The 24463-nt window shown below is 37.2% G+C and overlaps 1 protein-coding gene across 2 annotated transcripts in view; it reads right to left on the bottom strand.

Moving 5' to 3' along the window:
* Positions 1 to 24463, bottom strand: part of DGKQ (diacylglycerol kinase theta) — a 101857-nt gene that overhangs the window by 18879 nt on the left and 58515 nt on the right. For both annotated transcript variants that reach the window (XM_031942662.1, XM_031942663.1), the window contains exons 11-15: positions 23922 to 23976; positions 21781 to 21842; positions 18170 to 18320; positions 15177 to 15215; positions 11753 to 11868 (exon numbers count right to left, since the gene is read on the bottom strand). In XM_031942662.1, the coding sequence (XP_031798522.1) occupies positions 11753 to 11868; positions 15177 to 15215; positions 18170 to 18320; positions 21781 to 21842; positions 23922 to 23976 (423 nt within the window). The remainder of the gene's footprint in view (positions 1 to 11752; positions 11869 to 15176; positions 15216 to 18169; positions 18321 to 21780; positions 21843 to 23921; positions 23977 to 24463) is intronic.

The raw sequence follows: 24463 nt of genomic DNA, 5'->3' as shown, positions 1-24463 counted from the left end.
GGAAGAAACATTTAGTGTGAGCCACTCCTGAGTAGAAATTCTCTCTACAATATGCTCAGCACACTAGCCAAAATCTCATCCCAAGAGAGAGAACCTGCTACTTTCTGACGCATTTCACTTCACTTTGGGACAGCTGCAAAGTATTCCTTAAAGTAAACAATTATAAACTGCTATTCTGCTCTCTTCCCGCTCCCCCTTCTCCATTGCTTCCTTATCTCCTCCATCTAAGTAGAATTAACCTTTATTTTCATGTATATAAAGATACTTATTATGTCTATCAAGTCCCAAATCTCCTCTTCTTCGGACTAACCGTCTCCAGTTTCCTCAAACAGTCTGGATACAGCTTAGTCTCTAGCTTCCTTCCAATTCTTGCCACTCTCTTATGAAAGTGCTCTAATTGATCAGTGTCCTATAATGCTGGGAACTAGACATAGTATTCTAAATGTGATAGTCTACAATATGATTATATAGTCTCTATTTCTATTAGTGTAACCAATTGCATTCAATTCAATTACATTGGCTTTCTTGACTTTTAACTTACGCTGAGTTTGCAGTCTACTAAGATTCTCAGATTTTCTTCACAAGAATTGATATAGCCACATCTCCCCATGACATTAAAAAAAAAAAATCTCAAGTATAAGACTTGATCTAAAGATCTGTCTAAATTTCATCTCATAAATTTGCACATATTTAACCTATGTTGGATTGCTTGCTGTCTAAGGGAGGAGGGAAGTGGAGAGAAAGAGAAAAAAATTTGGAACACAAGGTTTTGTAGGGATGAATGTTGAAAATCATCTCTGTGTGTATTTGGAAAAATAAAAAGCTATTATTATAAAAAAGAAATTTAATTTTATTTGTTCAGCCCATCATTCTAGACTATCTAGATATTTTTGGATTCTGATTCTCTGTAAACCATCATAGATTTATGTCATCTATTAATATGGTTAGCATGGCAAGTATATCATCCATATCTGGCTTCATCCAAGTTGATTAAATCAGTGAACAGCAAAAAGAGAGTCCTTAGGGCCCTCTATTATAAGTTTCTACTCCAGATGACACTGATCCATATATCAGTATACCTCATTATTATGGTATCTCCAAAGAATGAGCTCTGTATGACTAAATTTTTTATTATAGCTCAAAATGCCAAAAATAATTCGATTTAAATTTTTTTTGGGTACAGAGCATGTTACATTGGGGAAGGAAAGAAAGGAAGGAAGGAAGGAAGGGAAGAAGGGAAGGAGGAAGGGAGGGGGAAAGGAAGGAAGGAAGGAGGGAAGGAAAGGAGGGAGGGAAGGAAAGAAGAAAAGAAGAAAAAAATAAGAAGAAAAGAGCTATATTTCTAAAATGAGATATTTTTGAAAAGAATAAAACCTATATTAGCATACACTGAAAAATAACATTGATTTTTAGATTGTACTCAGATTTTTCTAAATTAATTTTGTGGGGGAAGGGAAATGCAGTCTATATTCAGATTCGTGGGAATTCAACTTTTGATTTATCATTCAGAGTCACTATTAAGAGCATCCATTACTTCAAAGCTCATATTAGGTACCACTTTATATTCAGGTATCACCTTTTCCTAGTTACCCTCTCCTACTCTATCCTCAGCCAATTTCTAAATCCTTCCTCAAAATGATCTTATATTAACTTAAATGCATATGCATTTAAAATTTTTATCCTCAGTAGACTGTAGGTTCCTTGAAAGAGAGACCATTTCATTTTTAAAATCATTATTCATTTGTCTGTTTGTAGCATCTAAGATTTCTATGTAGAGAGGGACCAGCTCTATGGGCAGTCCATTTTTACCTATTTTTTTTTCCCAGTATGATCCATAAATGCTTTTAATATAATCTGACTTAATTAGGTTTCTTACCAAGCTTTCTATAAACTTCCTTTCTTTGTTACTCCTTTTTGAAGTGCTCCTGTATATAAGCCTCTCCCAAAGGGTTGTTGTTTTTGTTTTGTTTTTTTCAGTAATGTCCAACTCTTTGGGACCCCTTTTGGGTTTTCCTGGCAGAGATGCTAGAATGGTTTGCCATTTCCTTTTCTAGCTCATTTTAAAGATGAGGAAACAGGAAAACAGAGTTAAGTGACTTGCCCAGGATTACACAACTAGTTAAATGTCTGGGGCCAAATTTGAATTCACGAAGTCTTCCCGATTCTAGGCCTGATGCTCTATCCACTGTACCACACCTAGCTACTCTATTAAAAACTAGTTTATATTCTGTATTGGCTCTGACCTGGCTACCATATCTGTCCAGATGGCAAAGAGACCTAGCACTCTCTGGCAGAGTAAATTTTAAGACTCTTTTTCTCTCATTGAGGTGGCAGAATAACATAGGTTAAAGTACTTAAGAAAATGGTGACAATGTATGACTGCTTCCGCCCTCCCCCCATTTTCTGTTTTTGTTGTTGTTGTTGTTAAGTGGCAGACTAGAATCACTTCAACTGTTTGCCATATTTTCTTTCTTCTAATTTGGGAAGACTGTACACTGCTGATCTGGAAACGGCTATAAAATCAGTATCACCTCTTAGGATACAGTCTATTTATTTATTTATTTGCAATATTACTTCATGCCTTATATTCTGACAAGCCACTTAACTCTATTTACCTTAGTTTCTCATTTGTAAAATGAGATGGAAAAGGAAATGATAAACTACTCCAATATCTTTTCAAAGAAAACTCCAAAATGAGATCATGAAAAGGTGGATGTGACTAAACAACAAAAAATTTGTGTGTGTGTGTGTGTGTGTGTATGTATGTATATGAGTGTGTGTGGAGGGTATATTCCCTTCCAAATTTAATTAATATCTACTTTAATATTTAGGTACTGTGAGACAAAGGTGAGTACAGAAGATGGCAAAAAGTAAGGAAAACATGGTTTGACTAATGAATAAAAGAGGCCAAATTCCTACCCTCATTCTTCCTACACTGCCTCACTCCTACACACATACATATATATATGTGTGTGTATAAATATAAAATACATGTGTTTATCTATAGCTATACAATACCTAACATATACACATTATATACAAATATATAACATATTTATGTCTATACAACATCTAATTTAAATACATATCATATGTATAAAACATATTTTATGTATCTACATTATGTGATATATATATATATGTGTGTGTGTAGACACAAACACAGAAGCACTTGTATAAAAATTTGGTCTCTTTTATTTGCTATTCTCAAACCATGTTTTCCAAGATACTTTTTGCCATTTTCTCCTATACTTTCCTCTACTCCTATATCTACCTTTTGCACTGCAGTACTTAAGATACTTAAGAATTAAGGTTATCCAAATTTAATTAATTTGTACTTTTATATTTAAGTTTTTCATAGAACGTCTGTACTTCTTCATAATCTGCAACAGAGGTGGTATATAAATTGCTGTCATGTTCAATGATCTTTTGGCAAATGCATATAATAGGGACTACTGAAGATTCTATAAAATGTTTTTTACTGCCTTTGGACACACAATGAAAACAACTCAACCAATTGTTTTATTTGTCTTTCTTAGGTTACCCCGTGAGCCATTTTTCCCTTTGGCTGACACATCGTTTGGGGTTTTTTGTTTTGTTTTTGTTTTGTTTTGTTTATAGCAACAATGTCAAAATTGCCATGATTCATTTTCACTAGAAGTAAGTTCACTATGTGGTCATTAAAAAGGAGCTGAAATTTAGAATACCAGTAATTAATTTAGAAGTTAGGGCTGTAACCACAAACCTAACTGTGATCACATGTTCTCTTTGGAAAGTAGAATCCCACCCCCCCAAATCAGTTTTGTTTTTTTCTTTTCATCTAAGAAGTTACATGGGAAGAAAGTACATGAGAAGCTTCAAAGTTGTAGCAAAGAACAGTCAGAAAAGCAGGGAAAGAAGAAGAAACTGACAGAAGAAGGAATTTCTCAGGCACCTGGAATCTGTCTTTACCAGAGCTTTGCAGAAAATGCATTTACCTGCAGCAGCAGAAGCAGCTCAGCAAGCTCACTCCTGGAGGAAGCTGCAGAAAGGCCAGACAATTGAGGTTCAAGTACGAGTAAGCAGTGTAGCTGTGTAAAAGCAATCATGGGGTGCAGCCAAAGTTCTTGGGATCATCTGTAATAAATACTAAGAAGCCCAGAACACTCCAAGAGCAGAAGCAAGGCTCACCAGCACTTCCTAGGTTTGGCTGAGATGTTCCCTTCACACTCTTCTGGGGAAACTGAAGGGGGAGTTAGAAGGTGGTAAAACTGCTGGATCCCTCTCCCATAGTACTGCAGAAAATGTACTCACAACGTATTGGTTGGGAGGAGAGATCCTGGAGTGATATGATTAACATGAAGCATAATTAATTAAATCCAGGCAGCCAGCCTATTCTTCAGCACACGTGCATCCACACACCTACACCCACACCCACGATTACTAATCATATGGCCCATTATTTAAAATACTTTTATTTTCCTGATCTAGAATAATGCTCCTCAGTGTAAAGACCACTGAAGGTAAAATCAGATCAATCCTCAGCTCTTCTATGACCTACGTAACTCTGGTTATTACTTCCTAGCTCTGGGTCTCAATTTTCTTCTCTATAAAAGGAAATAATAATTAGATGATTGCCAAAGTCCTATTATATCTTGAGTTCTAAAATATTATGACCATAGGATGAAAGTGAACTAAGAAATGATTTCCTGACGACACATAATGAGGATGTTATTCATTTGGACAGCCTGGTTTAAGTCAAGGAGCCTTCAAAGTTTCCACTCCTTACTCTTCCTTGTGTCTCGCTGGGACCCAAAACTATATCTGAGGGTACCTGGAACTGGATGAAGTGGGCTTGACCAGAGTCAAAAACAGAACTTCACCAGAGAATTTTGGCATCCTCTATCTTACATGGCAAGCTGCCTGGGGCAGGAAGGAGAGGAAGGTTCTCAAACACACAGCTACTCTACACTAAACACACTGCGGAACAACAAGCTCATAACTACATGGTCAGGGAATGGCCAGGTAGTTACAACTTACCTTTTTAATCTTGGAAAAGCAGCTGACAGGAAAACAAACAAACAAACAACAAAAAAAGAACAAAACATTGGCACATTTGATTTCTTATTGCTGCTTAAAATGGTATAAATTTAAAGAAAAATTTAAAGTTCATTGTGAGAAGCAATGTATTGTCTTGGAATGGGAAGTAAAGAAACCTAGGTTCCAATTCTTGGGCGAGTTACATCCCCTCATTGAGTTTGAGTTTTCCCATCTGTAAAATGGGGATAAAACTACCTTCACTATCTACGTCACTAAAAAAAGAGATTTATATGACATAAAATGTTATGGAAATGGGTCAATATGTGACTTAAGGGGAGGAAAATGGACAGCAATAGGATTTCTAAAGGCAGCACTTAGAATTGATACCAAGCAGAAATCTTTGTGATGGCTCCTGGAAAAACCCTCCTTGAGGAACAGTGCTTGAAGGCTTATTAGAAGCAGATTCTATGTTCGTGAAATTTTTCTCTGGCTAAATTAATCCAAAAAAATGTGTGAAAGCACTGTAATGATTCTTATATGTTGGATCAAAACCTGCTTCCCCGTAATGTCCACCCACGGGGGCTAGTTCTTTCCTCCAAATCCGGGTAGAAGTATAAGCCATTTTAAGCCATGTGACAACTTTTAAAATAGAGAGAATGGCCATATTCCCTCTCCTGCAAGTCTCCCTCTTGTTAAACACTCCCAGTATCTTCAAATGATCTTCAATGTCAAGAGTCCACTAAACCAGCCTCTCATTGCCTCAAATATTGCTTGAGGTCTCTGCAGCTAAGTTTTCTCTTTTGCAAAATAGGAATAATATACATGCCCGACCTTCCTCCTTTCAGTGCTATTCAGACTCCATATACAGGGATTCTTTTTTTACTTTTCTTTGAATCCTCAGCACTTGACAGAGCGCCTCACTCATAGTAAGTGCTTTAAAAAATGCCAAATGACTTGATTTTATCTGAGATAACGAATTAGAAAAGTGTCTTTTGAGATATACAAATGTTAAAAATGCTTGGAGTAATCAGAAAAAAAGCATCACCTGAGGAAGATGGGCTCTCAGGAGTTCCTTTGAATTACTCCCAGGAGCTGCCTCAGTTTTGAAAGTGTTATCAGGCTTCTCTCCTCAGCCCCAGCCAGGGGTGAAGACAAATGCAATAGAGGCCACTGTCTGTGGGGCAATTCCCCAGCCAGTTCCCTATTCTTGTAGAGACTACACTCAAATTCATTCACACTGTTCCTCCCATCTGGAATCAAGATGCAATAGCATAAGAATACAAACTGAATTTCTTTAGGTCTGAGTGCAAGTATCAGCTACCAGACTTTGGACTTTGCAAATGGTGGTAGTAATGAGAGCTAGCCTTTAAATAACATTTTGAGATGTGCAAAGCTCTTTACAAATATTATCTAATTTCATCCTCATTACAGTCCTGTGAGGTAGAGGCTATTATTATCTCCATTAAGAAAACCAAGGCAGATGAGGTTAAATGACTCGCCCAGACTTAGTAAGTGGCTAAGATAGGATTTGAACTTGGATTTTTCTGACTGGACCACCTCACATTTCTGTTGTGAGAATAGTGAACCCTACACAAGTGGGAGCTATTATTGTTAATATTAATTGTTAACATTATGGTCAATAACGATAAGTTTCTATATCTTTCATGGTCCAGATCAATTTCCATCTCTCCCTTGAAGCCTTCCTCGACTACTCCTGTTCTCAGTGTTAAGTCTCAGAGTTGTGACAAGGTAATCTTAGAATCTCAGCAGTTAAAAAACTCCTAAAATCTGCCCAGCCTTTGCTTGAAGACCTTTGGGGCAGAAAACCAACTACCTTACAGGGAAGCCTTTTAAACAACATCATTAAGAAGCACCTCCTCACATCTGATCTAAACCTACCCTTTTGCCACCTGCACCCACTCTTTCTAGCTCTGCTCTCTGTTTTCACACAGAGCAAATCTTCCATGTAATGATCCTGCAAAGAAATTCCTGAAACAACTTATTCCTTTACCTTCTCTTCTGACAAATCTTCTCTTCTCTCCATGTTAAATCTCTAGGCTTCAACCAAGCCTGATATGGCACAATTTCAACAAGGAAGGTCATTCTCCTTTTAAGTAAGTCTATAGTTTATCACTGTATTTCTTAGCATTGAACACAACCCTCCCAATAATGACAAAGCAGGGCAGAATACCGTGGGACAATGGCCTCCCCAAGATACCACGCTTCTCTGATGTAGCTTGAGATGGCATCCATCTTTTGGTCTGCCATTCGGCAGATCCATACTGTATTCACAGTCCATTAAAAGCCCCAGATCTTCTTCCTTAGAACTGCTGTCCAGTCACATCTCCTCAATCTTGCACTTATAAAAAAGCTGGTGTTTTGAATCCAAGTGTGTCTTTATAATGATTCCTATACATTTTATTTCATTGGATTCAAATCAATGTGGCAACCGACAGAAACTGTTTTAGATCCTGATTGCCACTCAACATATTAGCTCTTCCTTCCAGCTTTGTGTCATCTGAAGAATTATTAAGTATACTACCTGTGCCCTTAACCATATTAATAGACATGTTTAACATCAAAAGATCATTAAACAGATGTATGGAGCACTCTACTAAAGATTTCCCAGATGACAATGAGCCACAATTCTTATGATCCAGACATTCAAGTAGTTCCAAATCCATCTAATAGCACTGAACTGCTTATATGTCTCCATCTTTTCCAAAATGACAGCAGAAGGCACTTAATCAGATGTATGGCTAAAATCCAAGTCAACTAAGTTATGGAATTCCCCTTTAGCAACCCTGTCAAAAAAGGAAAAGAATTATCTTCATAATGACATCATGTTGGCTCTTGAATCACTACTTCCTTTTTTTTTAGGGGTCCACTAACAATTTTTTTAATTTTAGAATTTTGCCAGGAATTAAAGTCAAACTTCCTTGTCTCTAGTTTGCTGATTCTTTTTTTTTTTTTGAAAACTCCCTTCTCTCTGATCTATCAAAGAAGCTCGGCAATCACACCTATCACTTCTTTTGATGCTCTGGGATGTAGTTTTTCCAAGTCTGATATTTTGTGTTGATCATCCCTTTTGCCTCTGTATTCCCCTCACTTAGTACCTGGCTTATAATAAGTACTTATTGACTGGTTGATCAAAAAGATATAGGGATTCACTTACAAATTTCCCATTCATTTTTGTCCTATCTTTCCAATTAAAAAATTGCCTTCTTAGCAGAGAAAACAGAAACCAAATATAGATTTCTCTTCATTATCCAACATTATTCCATCCATTCTGAGCAATGAATAATTCTTTCCTTGCTTTTATCCTTTTTTTGTCTATAATAAAACTTAAAGATAAAACCAATCCTTTTTGTTCTTAATTTTTCTTGCCAATCTCAGTTCATTTTGAGTATTAGTACTTCAGATATTAAATATGAAGTTCTGTACCATATTCAGGTAACATTACCTGTCCTTGATTCTATTTTCTGTACACATTTTTTATAACCACCCAAGTAGGTCAATGAGTCCACATTGATTTCTTAAGATAATTCCCTTCAACAGAATTTTGTGCCTCCAGTTATTTTCTTCTGAGCTGAATTCCCTTAAAGAATATTAAGCCATATAATGTATTCTTTCTCTGGACCTTTGATAGCTGCTCTCCAAAAATTTAGCATACATGTCAGACCATGCCCAAATTTGCTCTCTTTTTCTATCACAAATACTAAGAAGGAATGGTTATTTTCCCCATGACAACTATCACTTCAATTCCAGTAACCAGTTTCTCCTTGTTGGTGAAAATTCTGGTTCAGAATAGTAGTTTTTCTCACAGATTCCTCTTCCCTTTGAAGGTTAAAATTATTATTTATTTTTTTTTTTTTTGCTAGGGCAACTGGGGTTAAGTGACTTGCCCAGGTCACACATCTAGGAAGTGTTAAGTGTCTGAGGCCAGAAGGTTAAAATTATTATGACAAACTAAGGAACTATTAGCTGTTTGCTTTGAGCAGAGAAAGCTATAGCAAATGACTGGAGAACCAAAATCCTTTATCAGTAGTAGCTAACACACACTTCTGAATTAAGTTTATCATCTCTTTCCTGCATTCAACTATTTCCTCATTCTGGGCAGGTGCTCTGTGTGTGATGACAATACCATTTCTATTTCTAGTGTCAGTGACTCTCACTCACTCTCTATCGCGCTTCCTCTTCTAGTTCCTGGATTTCCACACACACGCAGGTCAGTGCTAGTCGCCTCCACTCAAATTCTCTTTTGCCAATGTTACACGGTTCCAACTGGAAAGGCCAGTCCTTTGATATTCATGATGTCAAATTTCCTTCCTTACAGTAAGATCTCTAGTTCATCTTATATGTTTTGTACATGAGTCTATAGACATTATTTTTCTTGCTGGATCCTTTCTTGGATCTTGTCTATTGGGAGTTTATTGAACATTCCTAGCTACAGACATTCGTATAAAGCTGTTCTCTATGCTATTTAGTTTGGTGGATCAATGCAATTTCCCCCCACTTTCTGAGAGGGCTGAAGGCAAGCTCAATTTTGTTGGCTGAGAAGCGCCACCTGTTGGTCAGTTACAAAGATGTTCTCAAACAGTGGGCTGATGCCTTCAAGATTATGGATGAAGAAAAGGGGAAACAGAGCAACTCAGTACAAAACAGACAAACGTGCCAGAGGCAATGCTTCCACATCTAACGAGGGACTGAGAAGACCTCTGAACTCCAAGTCACGTTCTTGTTAAGTCTCTGTAGCCCCCTGTTCCACCAACGCGATAGGTTCATTCATATCCTTGAGTCCCTGATCATACTCTTCCTCCCTTTCCTTTTCCTCTCCTTCAAGACCCAGCAAAAGATCTCACCTCCTCTCAAAGCCTTCCCTGACTAACCCAGCCCACGGTCTCTCAATCCACAGTCAGTACTTTTTGCACCAGATTTTTGGTAAGCATAAACACACATACATGTGTGGATGAGGAATTAACTTTTCATAAGAATTACAATCTCAGAAAGAAGATAGGATAATTAGGGATACGACATGATATACCAGAAAGAGTCCCGGACCTGGAGTCAGGAGACCTGGATCCCATTTCCGACTTGCTATGTAACTCTGAAGGTATCTCTCTAGGTCTCAGTTTGCTCAGTTTGTTATAGGTCTCTATAACATGAGAAAGGATTCAAAATAAATATTAAGGATCTGCTATGGGCTGAGTGCAGGAGATACAAAGATTAAAAAAAAAAAAAGATTCGGTTCCTGCCCTAAAGGAGTTTCTATTTATCTAGGGAGTGGGGAGAGACAACACATACCCAATTTTCGATGGCTTGTAGTGTTGGGGAACAAAAGATAGATCCAGCCACATGGCTCTAGGAAAATCCGAGCTGGGGAGAGAATACCTTCAGAAAGGAATGGAGAAGGAAATTGGGAAAGAATTCTCAGAGGACCAGCACCTGAGCTGAGCCCTGGAAGAAGAGAAGCTTTCTGAAAGACAGTGCTGAAGTCAGCAATCTGGGGATGGGAGATGAATGCACAAAGCTGGAAAATGGCCATGTGGGGCCTGGTTTAGTTGGACTATAGAGTTCACAAAAGAGAGGAATATAAAATGAATCTAGAAAGGGAGTTTGACACCAGACTGTCAAGAGTCTTAAATGTCAGACAAAGGAGTTTTTATTTTAGGTTCTAGGAAATAGAGTCAATGTAAGTTTCTAAACAGACTATGCATTAAGAACTAAGGTTCCTTTCCCAGCTATGGCATTCTATGATTTCTAGAAGGAAGCAATAGTGCCTTCCCCATCCCTGTCTCCCCCACAGTGTGCACTAGGGAACAGTAAATATATGTTAACCGACCCAAATGAACCTGGTTCTATGATACCAGCCATGATATGGCTAATCACTGTGCAGAGAACCAAGCAACACCAAAATTATGTGATAATCAACTGTGATAGACTTGGCTCTTTTCAAGAATAAGATGATCCAAGACAATTCCAATAGACTTGTCATGGAAAATGCCATCCACATCCAGAGAGAGAACTATGGAGGCTGAATATGGATCAAAGCATAGTATTTTCACCTTTTTTTGCTGTTTTTATTTGTTTGCTTGTTTTTTGTTTCTTTCTTTCTTATGTTTTCCCCCCATTTGATCTGATTTTTTCTTGTGCAAGAATACAAATATGGAAATATTTTTAAAAGAACTGCACGTTTAACCTATATTGGATTGCTTGCTGATTTAGGGAGGGAGAAAGGGAGAAAAAATTGGAACATAAGATTTTGCAAAGGTGAATGATGAAAACTATCTTTTGCAAGTATTTGGAAAAATAAAATACTATTTTAAAAATCATTGTGTAGAATTTTTCAGTCAATAACTCTACCTCCCATTTGCACAGCACTTCACAATTTTCAAGGTTCTTTTTAACATCCATTTTATGTTTGATCAAATTTATAATCAAATTAACTTGGATTACAATTAACTAGTGATTTGACTTTCTGAATTTTGATCTCAGTTCATTGTTTTCAAAAATGATGAGAGTCTAGCCTCTCCTGTCGTCTTGCTGACCTTCTCTTTTCTACCTCATATCTAACCACTTTCACAGGGAAGAGGAGAATTGTGGGGTTTAGCAAAAAAAAACATGGTTTTGGAATCTGAGGATGATAGTTCAAATCCCAGCTCTACTGCTTCCTCCCTACGGCACCTGGAGGAAATCTCAAGCTCTCTGGGTCTAGGAGGAGCAGGTACCTTACCATCACTTCAGGAATCACAATTCCAATCAGCTGCTTATCCTGGACCACTGTATCCTTAATGAGCATATATATTCTCTCCGCCTCCGAAAAACAGGAGATGTCAAGTACAACAGCCCCTGAAATAAAAACAATTTGCTTTTATGTCTAATTAGTAACTCAAATAAAATCAGCAAAAACCCAAAAACTAATTAGGGAAAAGGGGGGAATCTTATACTAGAGCTTTTCTACACACAATATATACACACCTGCCAGTGGAGGGAAAATACCACATATAGACTCAACCATTTAAGCAAATCTGGAATCAATTTGAACCTGGGTTCAAGATCTTGCTCAGCTACCCACTTGGACTTGAACATGACTGTTCCTCTATGTTGGTCTTGTAACACTGGGAATGGGCTAAATGAGCTCTGGGTTCCCTATGATATTGACACCTCAATGGGTCCATAATCTGATCAATGTGATTATACCCTCCAGGAACCCAGATGAAAGTTCTCAATCCAAGTCCAAGGGCCTACTATCTCTAAATTGAGCCTATAAATTCTTTCTGAGTATCAGGTGTTTACACCACAGGTATATTATATTTTCCACAAGAGAAGCATCTCCCCAAAAGGAAAAATAATAACTGGTGGGACAAGCTAGTAAGTGACCAGAAATGATATTCAGGAATGGATATCATGCCATGGGACAATCAATGGAAAAAATGAGGATGTTAAAAGACTTATTATGATGATAGGGTGCAATGCGAGAGTGGGGGAAGCAAGAATGAAAGCTATCCTTTTAGTTTGCTTTCTCCAGTACTCTCAAACACTAACACGCCATCTTACCCATCTCATTTTATTTTATTTAAAATTTGCTTTCAAGCAAAATTTAGTGACTCTGACAGGAATCTGGATGGCCAACAACTTAACTTCACTAACATCAGTTCTGATCTCTGTTGCTATGATCACTCAGACAATCTTCTCAGCTAAATAAGAGCTATTTTAAAGTATCTGAAGGACAGTCTATTATATAGAAATGGAATTAGATTTCTTCTGTTTGGCCCCAGAAGGTAAAACTAGAAGTAATGGAGAAAAACTATAGAAAAACAGGTATTGGCTCAATATAGGGCATCCTCAAAGTCTTGGTATAGTTTTATGCTTTCAAGGCTTAAAAGCAATTAAATATTATGTCATATAGATTATCTTCTATATTACATTTATATATTATAATATAATGTTCATGATATTCATATATTATAAACATAATATTAATATGTAATATTAATATATATTTGTTTTAGTCATTAAAATGTTAAACTGCACTGACACATTTGAGATATAAAATAGCTTAAGAGAAATTACATATTAAGAAAATATAAATTAACAATATGTAAACTATTAAAGCTCAAAACATATAAATATTTATATGATAGAAATAAATTATAACAACATTTAGGCTATTAGAGTTTAAAATATATATAATATTTATATGATAGAAATAAATTATAACATGCAATAATATTTAGGCTATTAAAGCTTAAAACTTCACTGGCTTTGGGAAAACTTTATTATAAGGAAAAATTTCTTAAGACTCAAACTGGAATGAATAAACTCCCATAGGAAGGTAGCAAGTTTCCTTAGTAGAAATTTGAGCAGCAGCTGGAGGATCACTTGCCACACATAGGGACAGATTGAATTAGAGACTTTTATGATTCCCTTCCATCTTTGAGTCTCAAAGAAGCTTCATATTATATTATGCTGGAACCAGAAGGGACTTTTTCTGGGGTATCCAAATGGAGTCTCTGAACTTGTTTGTTTGTTTTTTTTTTTAAAAATACTTTGTTATAATTATTATTTCATTGTAATTGGTTTCCTTTTGAATCCCATGTATTATTTTTATTAATTTAAAAGTATTATTCTGCAAAGGGTGCCACAGGCTTCATTAGTCTGCTAAAGGGGTGGTCCATAACAGTGGACCAGGCTTGGAGTCAAGAAGACCTCAGTTGAAAATTGGCCTCACAAACTTACTAGCTGTGCAACTTTGGGCAAAGAAAGACTCAGTTTCCACAACTGTGAAGTGGGGATAATCCATTGTAGTCTTAATAAATCCTTCTTTCCTTTCTCTTCCTCTCCCTCCCTTCCTCTTCTTCTCTTTCTTCTTTTTCTTTTTCTTCCTTCTTTCCTTCCTTTCTCCCTCCCTCCATTTCTTCCTCCTTCCCTTTCTTCCATCCTTCCATTCTTCCTTCCTTTCTTTCTTTGTCATTTTCTCCTTATATTTATGAAGAAACTTAGGCCCAGGGAATGGAAATGACTCAGTCAGGATCATATAGCTAATAAATAGGAGAACTAGACTTATGAACTCAAAGATTTTATACTCTAGATCTGATGCTCTGTTCCTCTGCAAAGTGCTAATTTCTCTCTCTTCCTCTTTGTCTTCATATTACTACTCAGCTCTTATGGAGTAATCCCATCTTTTCTACTCTTTCCTATGATCCTTACAACATTCCCAGACTGTCAACAGAACCGGATGTAGCTTTACTCCCATTTTTAGAAAAAGGAACTGAGACTGGGAACAAAGATGTTATTTGCTTGATTTCATAAAGTTAGAGACAGAGGTGGAGCTAGAACCTCTATCTCCTGACTTCCAGTCTATATTCTTTCCATTTTGCTGCACTACATGGGATTGTGGATAGAAGATATGAACATTTATTTAACAAACAGAAAAACTTGTGGGCTGGCAACAATATCCTTTGGGACCATGTGTTTCCATCTCCATTTTTTATTCCTACTTTATAAGAAGCATTTCAGAAGTAAATCTGAAAGTGAATACATTTAACATCCTGAATAATTTTTACTAGCCACTCTGAATTCATGCTGTTTCTGTAGGAGATAGATTCAGCCAGAAAAGATTTATAAATTATTCAAGATGGAGCTGAGAAGAATAATAATTCATTACATTTCACCTTAATTAGCAAAGCCACCATCTCACCTGGGGAGCACATTAGAGAAGACTAGCTGACATTTATAGAGTACTTTGTGGTTTGCACAGTTACATATTATGTCCCTTGACTCTCACAACAAAACAGTGAATTAGGGAGTAAAAGTACTATCTCCATTTTACAGTTGAGAAAATTGAGACTCAGAGGCTAAGGGGCTTTCTGAAGTTATATGACTGTCATATGAAAGATTAAACCTTCTGGTTCTCAAATTCAAGGCTCTTTATCTTATGCCTTATAAATATGTACAATGTAAGGCTGATGACTTTGCACAGTCCTTCCTCACTTAAATCCAATTCACTTGCAAGTCAAAGACATCTCCCTTCTGATGTTATTGGTCTTATTTTAAGAACAAAAGACAAACAATAACAAAATAAATAGACACAACAAATAGAAGCTATGTAACATATATGTGTGTGTGTGTCACATACACATAAATCCTCTGCTTACCTTGACTTGCGTAAACATGAGTTACTGTCACTAAATTTGCTGTAAAAATAGGAAACAAAAGTCAATTTTTCCAACTTTAAACACCCATGAGGCTTTCCCAAACCCCTGAGACTGAAGTCCCACAAATTCAAACTATATCTTTAGTCAATCTTTCCCCTCATTTTCTGTCTCTGTGATGGAAATGGACCCATCTGCAGCTTGACTAATGGAAGCTATGAAGGAAAAGAAATGCGCTCAATCGGGAGAACTCCAGAGCTGGAAGGGCTCTTCAAGATCATTTAGTTCAGCCTTTTCACTGTACAAAAGTACCAAGAGAAGCTTGACTTGATCACCAGACATCAAGGAAATATTGAAGGAATAACCGTGCTGGTATCTTACCTTCCTAACTAGATTGCAGGCTCCTTGACGGTAGAGACTGGGAGTGAAACTTCATATCCCAAACACTCAGTTTTTTAGTAAGTGCTTAATAAACATTTGTTGAATTGACCAAGCCCACACAGTATGAGAATACCAGGGCAAAGTTCATGAAATGTGAACCAAAAAATTAGTTAATAATACAAAAATATCTTCCTAAAATGGGCCCAGGACATTAGTTGTGGTCTGACCAAGGTAGGAGGTAAACAGCTGGTATGCTCTCCTCCCTCATTCTAGCCACTCTTCCTCTATTAAAGCAGCCTAAGAGTAAGTATTTTTTGGCTGCCACATCATGTTGTTCACTCTGTTAAATTTTGCCATCTACTAAACTCCCCAGACATTTTTCCACACAATCTATTTTCTAAACCATTGCTCACCCCCAAAAAGGTAAGAATGCTTAAAGGTTATTCCAGTTCTTGAAGGTTCACCTTGCAGGAAGTCTTCCCTAATTATGACAGACAATAGAGACTTCCCTTCAGACTACTGACAGCCCTTAGTCTGTGCATGCATTTTGTACATAAATTATACTCAGTTTTCAAAGTTGGTATATACTATCATGTAACAGTCTCTCTTCCAGGCTTCATCAGTCTTATCTCCTTCAGCCTGTGGGCTCACTAAAGGCAGACCTTTAATCTACTCCTTTTCTATCTCCCCAAGACTCTAAGGTCCCCCAGAGCAATCAATTAATTAACATGCATTTGTTAAGCACTTACTAAGCATGTTATTAAGCACTATGTGGCAGGCACTGAGCTGGGCACTGGGGATACAGAGATTAAAAATGAAATAGTCACTATTCTCAAAGAGTTTACCTTCAATCAGAAGCAACATTTATACATATAGTCCTATAAAGAATAAATACAAAGTAATGAAAGATAGTTTAGGGAATGAGGGCTTGAGTAGCTGGGGCAATCAGAAAGGGCTTCATGTAGAAGACAGAATCAAATTTTGAAGGAAATGAGAGATTTGCAGGTGGGATTGAGTATGGAGAGTCCTCCAGCAATGGTGGAAATTAACAGTACAAAAGCTGGAAAACAGAGGTGACCATGTGAAAAAGCCAAGAAAATTGGTTTGGCTAGACTACAAAATACAGGAGAGTAATGTCTGACAAAGCTGGAAATGTAGGCTGAAACTAGCTATGATAGACTTCTACTTGGTCTCCCCAAGACTATGACAGTCTCTGAGAGCAGGGTCTGAGGAGTATGTTCCTTCAGTGTCCCTGAGCCAAGGGTCTGGGGAGGCTCCCCACCTTCTCAGGGCTGGTTCCTCCTCAAGAGCAAGGTTAGAAATGACAGTAGTAAAACTCAGAGACACAGAGAGAGACAGAGGGGGGAGGGATAAAATCACAGCAATAAAATTCAGAGAAGATAATGGAGAGAATGTGGGAAAACTGGAACTCTAATATATTGTGGATGGAGTTGTAAACTAATCCAATCATTCTGGAGAGTAATTTGGAACTATGAACAAAGGGCTATCAAACTGTGTGTATCCTTTGACCCAGCGGTATTTCTACTGGGTTTATATCTCAGAGATCTTAAAGGAGAAAAGGGACCCGTATGTGCCAAAATGTTTGTGGTAGCTCTTTTTGTAGTGGCCAGAAACTGGAAACTGAGTGGATGCCATCAATTGGAGATTGGCTGAATAAATTATGGTATATGAATGTTATGGAATATTATTGTTCTGTAAGAAACAAGCAACAGGATGATTTCAGAGAGCGCTAGAGAGATGTGCATGAACTGATGATGAGTGAAATAAGTAGGACCAAGAGCACTGTGCATAGCAACAAGAAGATTATGTGATAATCAATTATGATGGCCCTGGCTCTTTTCAACAATGAGGTGATTCAGTCCAGTTCCAATAGACTTGTGATGGAGAGAGCCATCTGCATCTAGAGAGTGGACTGTGGGGACTGAGTGTGGATCACAACATAGCATTTTCACCTTTTTTGTTGCTGTTTGCTTGCTTAGTTTTTTTTCTCTCTTTTTTTCCCTTTTTGATCTGATTTTTCTTGTGCAGCATGATAAATGTAGAAGTAAGTTTAGGAAAATTGCACATTTAAACCTATATTGGATTACTTACTGTCTAGGAGAAGGGAGAGGTAGGGAGGGAGAAAATTAGGGAACACAAGGTTTTGAAAGACTAAATGTTGAATGTATGGGACTACTTGCCATCTAGGGGAGAGGGTGGGGGAGGAAGGGGAAAAGTTGGAACAGAAGGTTTTGCAAGGGTCGATGTTGAAAAATTATCCATGCATATGTTTTGTATATAAAAAGCTATAATAAAAAATAAAAACACTCTTATTACCCCCCCCCAAAAAAGAGTAAATGTTGAAAACTATCTTTGAGTGCATTTTGAAAAATAAAAAATGATTATAAAAAAAAATAAAATTCAGAGAAAGAGAAAGAGAGAGAGAGAGAGAGAGAGAGAGAGAGAGAGAGAGAGAAAGAGAGAGAGAGAGAAAGAAGCTGCTCAGAAAATTCTTAAATGGTCAACCACAAGAAACCAAAAAGGCAAGAGAACAGGCAAAGACAATTTCTTTAAGAAAAAGATGGTTTGGGAGATTTTTTTTTTCTTTTACTCACTTTTGATAGCCAAATTCTCCTTTAGGATATGAGTGTATTCCTCAGCAGAGAGCTGGGTGGGCAGGCCTCCAACAAACAGGCTCACTTGTGTGGTAGCATCCTCATTTTCTACCACATAAAATCTTGTTTGGTTCATTTGACGTATGGAAGTCTGGAAATAAGGAAACGTAGTAATGAACCCAAGATGCTTGGGGATAGTGACAGGATTATCATGAACACAGAAAATCACCAGTTTGGGTTGGCAGTCAATATGACCAAAGAACTACTCAATGTGGGGTGGAGGTGGGGAAAGCCTGACCTAGCACTCAAGAGATCTGAATTCTGAATTCTAATTTAATTCTCTCACTAATTTTTCTCCGTGACTTTGGGAAAAATACTTCCAGCCATTAGATTTCAGTTTTGTTGTTCCTATAAGGAGAGATCTGAACTAAATAATCACTAAGGTGCCTCTTGCTCCAACAGCCTCTGATTCTAGATGAGAATTAAGAAGAGAGACAGAAGAGGCACTCACATTGTAAAAAGAGAGAATGAGAAAGAGGGGAAAAAATGAACCGAGAGGACAAAAGGCTTGCCATTGTAGAGGAAATAGAGTGTCCCCAAATAACCTGGATCCATGATGCCTTGAAAGCAGCCCAGAATGGTGAGCAAAATCTCAGAATTTTACAAACATAAGTGAACTCCTGGGTAGAAGTTGAGAAAAAAACTTCAGAGGGTTCACTGAGTTCCTTTCTATTTTACAGAAGTGGAAATTGAGGCCCAAGAAGGTCACAGGATCTGCTACATGCCATGACCTTTTGTCCCCAAATCCAGGACACTTTCCATCACACTGGAAACTTACACACTTGAACTCAGAAAATCAGCTACCTAAGTATGGAATGGGAACAGCCTGTCTAGAAAATAGTATGTGGAAAAAAAAAAAAGATCTGGGGGGATTTAGTAGCCTCTAAAACTTAACTACAGTGAACAGTGTGACATGGCAGCCAAAATTCCTCAATCTCAGATTGCATTAATGGAGGAAGAGGGGCCAAAAGGAGAGGAGATCTATTTTTGTCCACCTGTATTTTTGATTTCTATCACAGGCTAATTGTACACTATTTCAAAGTCTGACTCTTTTTGTACAGCAAAATAACTGTTTGGACATGTACACATATATTGTATTTAACTTATACTTTAACATATTTAACGTGTATTGGTCAACCTGCCATCTCGGGGAGGGGGTGGGGGGAAGGAAGGAAAAAGTTGGACAAAAGGATTTGCAACTGTCAATGCTGAAAAATTACCCATGCATATATCTTGTAAATAAAAAGCTATAATAAAAAATAAAATAAAATAAAAAATAAAAGGAGAAGAGAGTCCCAACTGATTCCCTGAGTTAGACTATATCTACAACTCTGTAAACAGTTCTGGGCACATTTTAGGAAGGTTTTTGACAAACAGTCGGAGGAGGACAACCTGAATAACATAAGGACCAAGTAATAGACCATTCAAGCATCTGGTGAAAAAACTATACATGTTTGGCCCGGAGCAGGGAGCAAGGGCAACATAACAGCTGTTTTCCAATATCATAGAAAAGAAAAAGGGATTAGAAGTGTTCTCTCTGTCCCAAAAAGGTCAAAATAGGAGCCAGGAATAGCAATCTCAAGAAATAGATTTAAGCTCTAAATGAGGAAAAATTTCCCTACATTGAGATCTTCCTAAAAGTGGAATGGACAGGTAGTGAGCCTCTCATCACTGGAGGTCTTCAAGCACTGACTAGATTAGCACTTACAGAACAGATTAATGATTTAGTTAGCAGCTGGATCAGATGGCCTTTGAAGTTTCCTCCATCTCTGAGATCTTATGTTCTATGAACCGTACATAACCGTCCCCACTGTCTGATGTACTTTGAACAACCCACAAGAGATCAGAGCACCACAGACTCATGGGATCTCAGAGAAAAAGGGCAGCCTAGGGCATAATCTGAGTTTTTCTACTAAGAAAAGGAAGTCTCTGAGAAGCAAAATCAATTGCCTAAGGTCACACAGGAAGCTAGGGCCAACACTCAGCATCCAAAGCAGGTCTCCTGATGACTAGACTAGGGCTTTTCTCTACTGTACTACCCTTACACATTATTATTATGTACACAATATATCATGCATATATACACAGGTGTACATGTAGTGCATATATTCACACAGATGTGTGTGAATATACATGAGATACATTTGTATAAATAAGAGGTGTGTGTGTGTGTGGGGGGTAAACTTTATGGGTTAACAAGGAAAAAACCACTTTTGATAACTTTTCCTTTCCTTTCCCTTTAAAATTCCACAGAACTTTTTTTCCTTTGGTAAAGTATAATTTTTTTGGAAACTTCTTTCTTTACGACACAACTAATACGGAAGCATGTTTTATATGATTGCAAATATATAATCCAGATAAAATGGCTTACTTAGGGGAAGGAAAAGTAGGAAGGGAAAAAATATGGAACTCAAAATTTTATAAAAAAGGAATATTATAAATTTGTCTTTACATGTAATTGGAAAAAATAAAATACTCTTAAATTTTTTCCTTCTCTTTTCCCTTTAAAATCCTGCAGCATTTTTTTTTCCTTTTGTAAAGTATAATTTTGGGGGGAAACTTTCTTTTTTTACAACATGACTAATATGGAAATATGTTTTACATGATTGCACATATATAACTTATATAAAATTGCTTGCTGTTTTAGGGGGAAGAAAAGTTGGGAGGGAAAAAATTTGGAACTCAAAATTTTATAAAAAAGGAATGTTAAAAATGTGTCTTTACATATACTTGGAAAGCTCACCTTTTTCATTTTTGATACTAACAATTTGATTTTCTTCTTTCCTTTTTCTAATCAAATTAACTAAAGGTTTACCTATTTTATTGGTTTTTTCATAGAACAAACTCTTAGTTTTGTTTATTAGATCAATAGGTTTTTTTTACTTTCAATTTTATTAATCTCCCTTTTTATTTTCAGAATTTCAAATTTGGTATCTAATTGGAGGTTTTAATTTGTTCTTTTTCTAGCTTTTTTAATTGCACGCCCAAATCACTGATCTTTCTCTCCATTTTGTGCATCTAGAAATATAAAACTTCCCCTAAGAACTGCTTTGGCTGCATCCCATAAATTTTGATATGTTGTCTCATTATTGTCATTCTCTTGGATGAAATTATCAGTTGTATCTATGATTTGTTGTTTCACCCACTCATTCTTTAGAATCAGATTATTTAGTTTCCAATTAAATTTTGATCTATTTTCCCCTAGCCCTTTATTATATGTAATTGGGGAAAAATACTATTAAAAATAAAATAAAATCCATAATATGAAAGAGGGAAGGAGTACCTACTTAAAGTGGGTGCTCAGCAAATATTTGCTGACAAAGTAAAAGTGAAATATTTCCTAGGGAACATGGTTAGGAAGAAGTCCCTTTAGAAATTCCAAAGGTTAAGATCCTCCTGGGCCCAGAAGATTGTTTTTAGTGAAAAAAAATCACTAAAAACTCTACCACAGCCCCCAGTTTTGCTTTGGACCTGTGCTCAAAATCTATTCAGTACAATTCTCCATCCCCCAAGGAATACAACAGAAAGTTCATGAATCATCAATTAATTACCTTTCGGATGTCTCTAAGTCTGTTGAGAATTAATTCCTCATCAGTCAGTGTCATTCGTTGAACTAAAAGGATTAAAAAGACATTAAGAGGAGTTGAAGGATCATCGAGTTTGAAGAGAAAATAGACTTCTGCTCAAAACAATCAACTGTTTGCTTTTTGGGTTTTTTTTTTTTTTTGTTTGTTTGTTTTTCATTTTTCATTTGGAAATACTCCTACTGAAAAAGGCTGCTGGGGTCTACTGGGCATCTATGCACATGTCTGGGCTCAGTTTAAAAAGTGGACCATTTGACATGTACAGAATCCAGCAGTCCCAGTGTGGGGGATTTAGAAGATGAAAGATGAGTTTGTGTAAAGAGGGATGCTTGTGAACAAAGACTGTGAAAGGAAGACAGAGGGGTCTGTTCACAGCTAAGATCTTTTCATTTCAATTCATAAATATACCACAAGGTGCTGACCTAGGTGCTAGACATACAAAGGTGGAAAACAAAGCATTTCCTGCCTTGGAAGAACTTAAAATTCTACCATACTTGCGGGCAATATGCATTTTTTTTTCTCCTACATACAATGCAATTCTTTGTGCGCGCGTGCATGCACACGCACACGTGCGCACACACACACACACACACACACACACACACATCCTTTCCCAACAGCTGTCAAAGTGATACTCCTAAACATGTATACAAGTACAAAGTAGACAGAGTAATACACAGTTATTTCAAAGAGGGGACAGAAAAGGAAGGGGACAGAATGTCAGGTAGTCAGGCAGACTTGGGGACCCAGGTGAAATATTCATCTTGGATTGTTGTGAATCCCAGCTCTCTGTTTCCCTCAGCATCTAGTAAAGCTTTTGTACCAAGTTGGTGCTTAATAAAGGTTTTGTTGAACTAAAGGAATTGAGAGGAACTGTAGTCACTGGGACAACATGGGCCGATAATATGGTGATGTTAGGAAAAGCAGATCCCAAAGTGGTGATTTACAGCAGAGATGTCAAATTTGGGACCACAAAACTGCCAAGGAGGACCTGAACCATGTTAAAATATAACTGAGAAATGTTTTAACAAAATAAACAAAAATATAACCCAGCATTATTAGATAGTTTAATCAATATATGGCCACTAGGGATCCTAGCAGTTTAATTAATTAGTTTAATTTTGAGTTTTTCCCCATCTCAGAATGGGATCAGAGGAAAAATTATCAGCTCCATTTAACTGATAGTAAAACCAAGACTCAATGATGAAAGAATTTGTTGTCTAGTGTTAGGCAAGTGAATAAGCAGCAAAGTGAGATATTAAATCTAGAAATCATAAGAATGACAAATGAAAGCAGTTTTAGGGATGTACAGGGAGGAAACTGAGGCCTGAGGAAGAATATGGTCAGTTCAAACAGCCACTAAGTGAAGGGGCAGATGCTGGGGCTCTTTTAACTACATTACTGCTCTGGCCTAAATGAGGCTGTTGGGTGGGATCCTGACAAATTAGTTTCGTTGTTCAGGAGGGTATTTAAGGACAACTGAGTTTTCTCCTAAACTTCTGACCTACGCCCTCTCAAGGTTCAAAAAAGACCATCAAGAGATGTCGCTGTAGTTGACTTTGGGTCCAAAAGTTTTTATCTCAGATTCTAAGACCTTGAGCATGGCCAGATAAATAAGACCCCTCAAGAGACAACCCTCAAGGGACAAAAGACAGACACATAAGGGAAGCCCCTCCAGATAGCCAGGCTCCCCAGGGCCACATTACATTGTCACAATCAGGGTTTGGTTCTTTTCCTTTATGTTGATACACTCAGCTCCAAGTATGAATGTTGCTTTGGACAACACCAACCCCTGGCTCTGGGGAGTACCAGCCCCTGGCTCTGGGGTCCTTCCATTTTTATCTGCTGTTTATTTACAAGTCCCAGGTAGGAAACAATATGGTACTCTCTTCAAACTATTGGCAACAGAGGTTGCTTTCCTTCCCCCATCTTTCCAGAGAATCATGATAACACAGAATAGGAAATCTTAGCAAGAAGAGTCTGCCCAAGTCTATTGGGCCTAGTATAATAAAATTAATTATAATAGATAATATAATAGTATAATAAAAAATTGTTGACTATGCCAGCCTTTCAGGGCTCATTCCCTCAGGGTTCAGTCCCCATTTTACCTTGCTTACTGCCCATGAGCACCTCCACCAATCGGAAATTCTTGAGACTTTCTGCCTGCCAAAGATTAGACAAAAACATTTCATTAAGTTTTTGCCAAAAATATTACTGTTCTGTAAGAAATGACCAACAGGATGATTTCAGAAAGGCCTGGAGAGACTTACACGAACTGATGCTGAGTGAAATGAGCAGGACCAGGAGATCATTATATACTTCAACAACAATACTAGATGATGACCAGTTCTGATGGATCAGGCCATCCTCAGCAACGAGATCAACCAAATCATTTCTAATGGAGCAGTAATGAACTGAACTTGCTATACCCAGAAAAAGAACTCTGGGAGATGACTAAAAACCATTACATTGAATTCCCAATCCCTATATTTATGCACACCTGCATTTTTGATTTCCTTCACAAGCTAATTGTACAATAATTCAGAGTCTGATTCTTTTTGTACAGCAAAATAATGTTTTGGTCATGTATACTTATTATGTATCTAAGTTATATTTTAATATATTTAACATCTACTGGTCATCCTGCCAT

The sequence above is a fragment of the Sarcophilus harrisii genome, chromosome 6 (genome assembly GCF_902635505.1).
Source record: "Sarcophilus harrisii chromosome 6, mSarHar1.11, whole genome shotgun sequence".
Taxonomy (NCBI): Eukaryota; Metazoa; Chordata; class Mammalia; order Dasyuromorphia; family Dasyuridae; genus Sarcophilus; species Sarcophilus harrisii.
The sequence above is the reverse complement of the archived record's forward strand: the minus strand, read 5'-3'. Positions and strand labels throughout refer to the sequence as shown.